The sequence below is a fragment of the Schistocerca gregaria genome, chromosome 4, assembly GCF_023897955.1.
Source record: "Schistocerca gregaria isolate iqSchGreg1 chromosome 4, iqSchGreg1.2, whole genome shotgun sequence".
In the NCBI taxonomy this organism is placed as follows: Eukaryota; Metazoa; Arthropoda; class Insecta; order Orthoptera; family Acrididae; genus Schistocerca; species Schistocerca gregaria.
The window spans coordinates 491,244,341-491,250,340 of NC_064923.1; the positions used below are offsets into that span (position 1 = coordinate 491,244,341).

At 39.2% G+C, this 6,000-nt stretch overlaps 1 protein-coding gene across 1 annotated transcript in view; it reads right to left on the reverse strand.

The window, feature by feature from the left end:
• The window catches only part of LOC126267780 (serine/threonine-protein phosphatase 4 regulatory subunit 4-like), a 64,899-nt gene extending 59,489 nt beyond the window's left edge, over positions 1-5,410 (reverse strand). The window contains exons 1-2 of the mRNA XM_049973085.1: positions 5,348-5,410; positions 4,366-4,543 (exon numbers count right to left, since the gene is read on the reverse strand). Coding sequence (XP_049829042.1) covers positions 4,366-4,543; positions 5,348-5,410 — 241 coding nt within the window. The remainder of the gene's footprint in view (positions 1-4,365; positions 4,544-5,347) is intronic.
• Positions 5,411-6,000: the final 590 nt, after the last annotated feature.

Here is a 6,000-nt window from a genome sequence, read left to right on the forward strand (position 1 = left end):
CTTGTGCTGACCAGGTGTTTTTACACCACCCTGCCAAGCCATTGAGGTGTGATTCAGCCAGACAATCTGACCACCAGGCTTACTACAGCACAAATACACCATGCTCACTTTGGAGCAAGCCTTAATCAGTCCCACTGAAGTTCAGCCCCCATCAGACCCATCATCTTTTCTATTACATCATAAGCCAAGCACTGCACCTATCTCCAGGATGCCAGGTGACTGGGATGTCACAGAACAAGCACCTGGAGCATACTTTGCAGAATTCTGAGTGAAATCTGATAAACATGTTAATTTGTCTATAGTTATCCTCACCTCAGCAGTATTTGTTTTTCAGTAGATTGTTCCTGCAACACTGGTGTTTCACTCCACATTAGGAGTTCTTATTTCTTTTCTCCAGAAAGAGTGGGGAAAATGTTTATAACTTCTTGAATAAAGGACGTTGGAGAAATAATTAGTTGGAATCATGCATTCCAGTTAAATATCACAAAATTGAAGCGGATTGGAGAGGCTAGCCTACATCAAGTTGCCACAAAGTTTAAAACATGGCCCTGGTTTTAACAGCAGGGGTGCATACCTTATGGAAGAACACAGATATAAGAAATATCTTTGCTGAACGTATTTGGTCTGTTTGAATTAGGAGGGGCATGTACCGAGACTGAGTAGGAAAAAAAAGTATTGTTGACTGAAGTTGAAAAATGCACTGCCTATGTATTTCTGAGAGTGACTGACCACTGCACTGAAGGGAAGATTAAATATGATTCCCCTGAGACACTGCAAGAAGCAATCAGAGTTGCATTATTACACAAGGAAGTGCAACAGTTCATGTCCTATTATCAAGAGTTCAGAAAACTAGATGTGCTTTTACAGCAGAACATTGCTGCAATCAGTATAGATGCAATGGATATAAAGCCCTGGAAATTTGGAGCCAAGTTGCAGTTACTGTAAGCATATAGGCCATGAGCGCCTCAACTGTGTATTATTAAGCACTCAAAAAGCACAAGGTATTCCACAATAAATGAAGTCGAAAACTCACACTGTCATCCAAATTTTGGATATTCAAGTAGAACAGACCTATCCACCATTCCACACTTCCAGTAATAAAGGTAAGTAAAATACCGAAAGATAGATCAGCCTAGGTGGAAAATGTAATTCTAATCATGAGAGTTAGTGGGAAGCACTCAACACTTCTTGTTGATACAGTTGTTCAAATAAGTGCACTGTTTGTATCTTCAGTCAAGACGCAAAATTTGATGTTGCCAAGCCATCCTCTGAGTGGATTAGGAAGAGAGGTTATTTACAGTATTGGTTCACAGAAAACTGAACTTAAAGTATATAATAGGGAATATGAATTCACTTTTGAAGCACTATGGAATCAAGAACAAGACTTTGATAGAATATTAGGAAATGATTTCCTTCTACATTTACAAGGTGATGTTGATTTCCAAACACATGAAGTCCAGCTTGGTCAAATCATCCACTGTTGTGTAAAAAAGTCAAGAAAACAAGCCAAAGCCAACCCATGTACTGAACTCCACACCAACACTGACAAATTTTCATTGTTACCAATTGCAGTCTCCCCCATCCTACAATTTTTGCTGTAAACGTATAGGACACATACCTACAGCTGATTAATTACTGTGTTAGTTATTTTTATGATGAGTAATGATTATTTATTAACTGTCTTCTGACATACTTGGCCTCTCTAAGTGACAACTGGTTAATAAAAATTTTTAAGTAGGTTCATTGAATACATTTCATATTATCCTGTTGGAGGAAGATGTGTCAAAACCAGAAAAGTATGTTGTCTTCTAGGGTCACATAATTACAGGGACACATTTTAAGCAACCACCAGCGTCTGAGCTGATCATAGCATTTGTTTCATTTCACTTTCTTGTTACAGCCTCTTTTGTCATCTGTTATCTTCTTATCTTGTTCTTACATCCTACTGAACTACCTATTTGCTTTGCTTTCACCAGGCAATTAATAATATTATGTTTTCCATTTTACGTGTTTTGTCAGTGCATATCGTGGTACTTCATGTAGTACAACTGAGATATTTAAAAAATTGGAAAGATATCACAAAACTGGATACCCAAGAGCACTATGGCAAGCAATTTCACACAAACAATAAACCTAAGTCCACCCTTGTATTGCTCACTCCAGCTCGTGTTGATCAACACCAGATGCTGGTAGGATACCTTCTCTGCCAATACATAGTGTCACATCGTCCCGTTAGCACTCCAGACAAGCACGATCAAGGTTCGTCTCCTCCCGCTGCTAAATTGCACTTTTTGTATCACCTTATTTGCTGCATCATCACTGGAACTACGAAACTTCATTCATTTCGAAATGATTTAAACCTAGTACTGAATTACCTCTGGTAATCACATTAAAAGGGATTTTGATTCAGAAATCAGGAAAAACCGTTCTCTAATACTGAACTTTGCAGAAACAGGTCAACTTCCCTCTCTGTCCCTCTTTCTTTGTTGCACACTATATAATTCTTTTCACTGAAAACAAAGAAGGGGGAGAGACAGGTGTATACTAATAGTTAAATGTCAAAATATTTTGTGACAAATTTATTATTATTGGAAAATATGCTACTGAGACTTCCTAGAAAGGACATCATAAATATTTTTATACAGCTTCACTACAGCTATGCATGTACGTCCCTATGTAACAACTATAGCCATAGCTAAAATAGACACTAGCTTTCACAAAAGCAGATTATGAAGCAACTTAACAGATTTATCACAGTCTACAAAATACAGTTCTGATCTGAAAAGGATCTCCATGCTTCTTTATCAAGTAATGTCTTATACAGAGGGGTCCAAAAAATGTATCCACTGCATAAAAGTCCGTAACTGGCAAACTAATTGATGCAATTGTCTCATCTTTGGTTTTGTAATAGTTTGTAGTTCTGGCAATCACCACACAAATGTTGTATTGTGTTGTTTTGTTTTGTCAGATGACAGTCGCCAGATAGTCAGTGTTTTATTCTTAGTTGCACCTAGTTACACGAGTAAACATGGCTGGCACAAGGCTTACATTTGATGAAAGGAAGTAGTTTTGAAGTGATATTTTAAGTACGAAAACATTAATGAGGTTCAACGGCAAAGGCGAAATGAGTATCAAACAGAGCCAACGACACGTTTAATGATTCGTCACATTCAAGACAAATGTGAAGCCAAAGGCTGTGTTAAAGATGTACACAAACAACAATCTGGATTACCTGTAACAATAACAAGTCCAGCTAACTCCCACCGTGTGTTACAACAATTCACTCGCTCACCACAGAAGTCTGTGAGGTACTGTGCCCGTGAAACTTGAGTGAGTCACTCAAGTATTTAGCGAATTTTGAAGAGAGCAAAGTGGAAGTGCTACATCCCATGACTGCTACACGCAATGAACGAGAACGACCCAGATAATAAAATGGAGTACTGTGAGTGGTTTACTAACATGGTGCATAACGATGTAAACATTTGCAGAGATGATTGTGTGGTGTCATGAGGCACAGTTCAAACTCAATGGTACAGTAAATCGCCACAATTGCATCTACTGGGCTGCCGAAAATCCGAACATTCATGTAGGCAAAGCCTTGAATTTGCCAGGAGTAAATGTGTGGTGTGGATTATCTTACTGGGGCTTGATAGGGCCACTGTTCTTTGATGGCACAAATACCGGTGAGGTGTATGTTCAGAAGCTTCAGACATCCATTTTACCTGCCATCCGAGACGTGTATGGAGACAGAAGAGTTTACTTTCAACAAGATGGTGCCCCAGCCCACTACCAAAATCGTGTTAGAGCATATCTCGATGAAAATCTACGAGGAAGATCGATAGGCTGCAGAGCTGCTGTAGAATATCCACCACGTTCCACAGACCTAACTCCTCTGGACTTTTACCTGTGGGGAACACTAAAGGACATCATTTATCAACAAAAGAAATGAACATTTGATGAGCTTCGAGAATCCATCATACATTCATGTGCAAATATCCAACTGAACATGTTGCAGTCAGTAGTTCATGCTACAGTTTGGCGGCATCATTTGTGTGTGGATGTTAATGGTGACAATTTCAAACTCCTACAGTGATATCTTTAAGTTGGACTTTAAGTTACACTTTCACCAAAAATTAGACAACTCCATCAATTAGTTTGCAAGTTATGGACTTTTAAATAGTGGATACATTTTTTTGGACCCCTCTGTATTTTATAACACAAAAGAAAAACCTCAGAGGAAAATTTTAAATTTTGGTTGGTTATGGTATATAAAAATAATGTGTGGACCTCTAGTACACATCTGAAATAATTTCATTTATAACAATTTACATTATGTCAGTTACGTTTTTCAAAATTTATACATACAGTGAAGGGCAAAGCTGAGTTCCCCAAAGTGTCTGGCTACTGAAATTAACACAGATGAACATTCTCGGAGTGATTCCTTGGCTAGTGACATCACTAGTGGTGCCACTGACTGTATCACTATGTGGGCATGCTGACCACTCAGAATTGATGCAGCTGCACTTATAACTGCAGCTCGTACCTGCAAATCAAATAAGAGTTTGTCCACTGCAGTAGCTAAAGGTACTCAGTCACATATTACCAATGCTAAGTTTTCACAGTGTCCAAGTTACAACTGGATGAAGACCCAAAGTGCTGTAAAACACAGTAAGAATGAAAAAGGTATAATTTACTTTAGTGGAAAATGCACACTAAGGCTCATTTCATAATATACATACATAAAAATCAGTTTTGTTAACTTTGATGGTCAATCTTTCAAGTTAAACTGTAATGTGGACAACAGAGACTATTTCTATTAACCAACAAAAGAAAGTCAGAATATAACAAAAAATCAAGTTTATGGTATTTATTAAGTAGTTAATGAGGACTTCTTTTTTATTATTAAAGAATCTGTAAGAACTGGGCCTAAATTCATATTCAATGATTTTCATTTAAGTTTCACATTGTGTCCACCAGCCATTGGCAGTATCTTGCCTGTGACATGTCTGAGGGATTGATGCACCAACATGCTTCTCATATTGTGCTGCAGTCCAGGGGAGTTTCTGGCTTGGCCTGCTATGTATAATGGACGTTCAAAGAGGAACAAGCTGAGGGCCTGTATGTTACTAGTACTGACTCTAGCTGTTGAGACACTTGTCCCACTGTGACCCAAGGTGGTGAATGGCTGTCTCACAAAATTCCCAGTTCCCCACGTACAGCTGGACGTTGTCGTCCGAGGTAAATCGTTTGCCCCTCAGAGCCTTTTTAAGAGGACCAAAAATGGCTCCCTTCTGATTCATTTCCTGCAGAACGAGACAGCAATAAATGCCCAGTGTTACTTGCAAACCTTGACCAACCTTTGCAAAGCGATCAAATCAAAATGACCAGGCAATCTCACCCGTGGGGTCATTCTGCTCCACAACAATGCAAAGCCTCATGCGGTCAACACAGTAATGGCACTCCTTCAGAAATGCAAGTGGGAGGTTCTCAGCCACTGTCTATACAGTCCAGACCTCTGTCCTTGTGATTATGGCATTTTTGGTCCCCTTACAAAGTCTCTGAGGGGCAAACGCTTCACCTCGGACGAGGACGTCCAGCTGTATGTGCGGAACTGGTTAACATCACAGCCCCAGGAATTTTATAGGACAGCCATTCATTGCCTTGTGTGACAATGGGACAAGTGTCTCAACAGCCAGGGTCAATAATTGTAACATATGGATACTGGTTTCTGTAATTATGCCCCCGGCTCATTTCTTTTTGAATGCCCCTTATAGAAACTGACCAGAGATGATGCAGCCTCAGACATAATGCTGTTTTGGTCAGCTTTGCACTCACTGGCTGCCAAGGCCTTTTGCAACAGGTATGGTAGTGTCGTTATTTTACTCAGTAGTGGTATTACATACCCAATACCAAACACAGATCTAAAAAGTGATGGAAAATCCAGGATGGAATAATGACAGCATTATGAAAACGATAATTGCTACTCAGCATTTAAGAAAA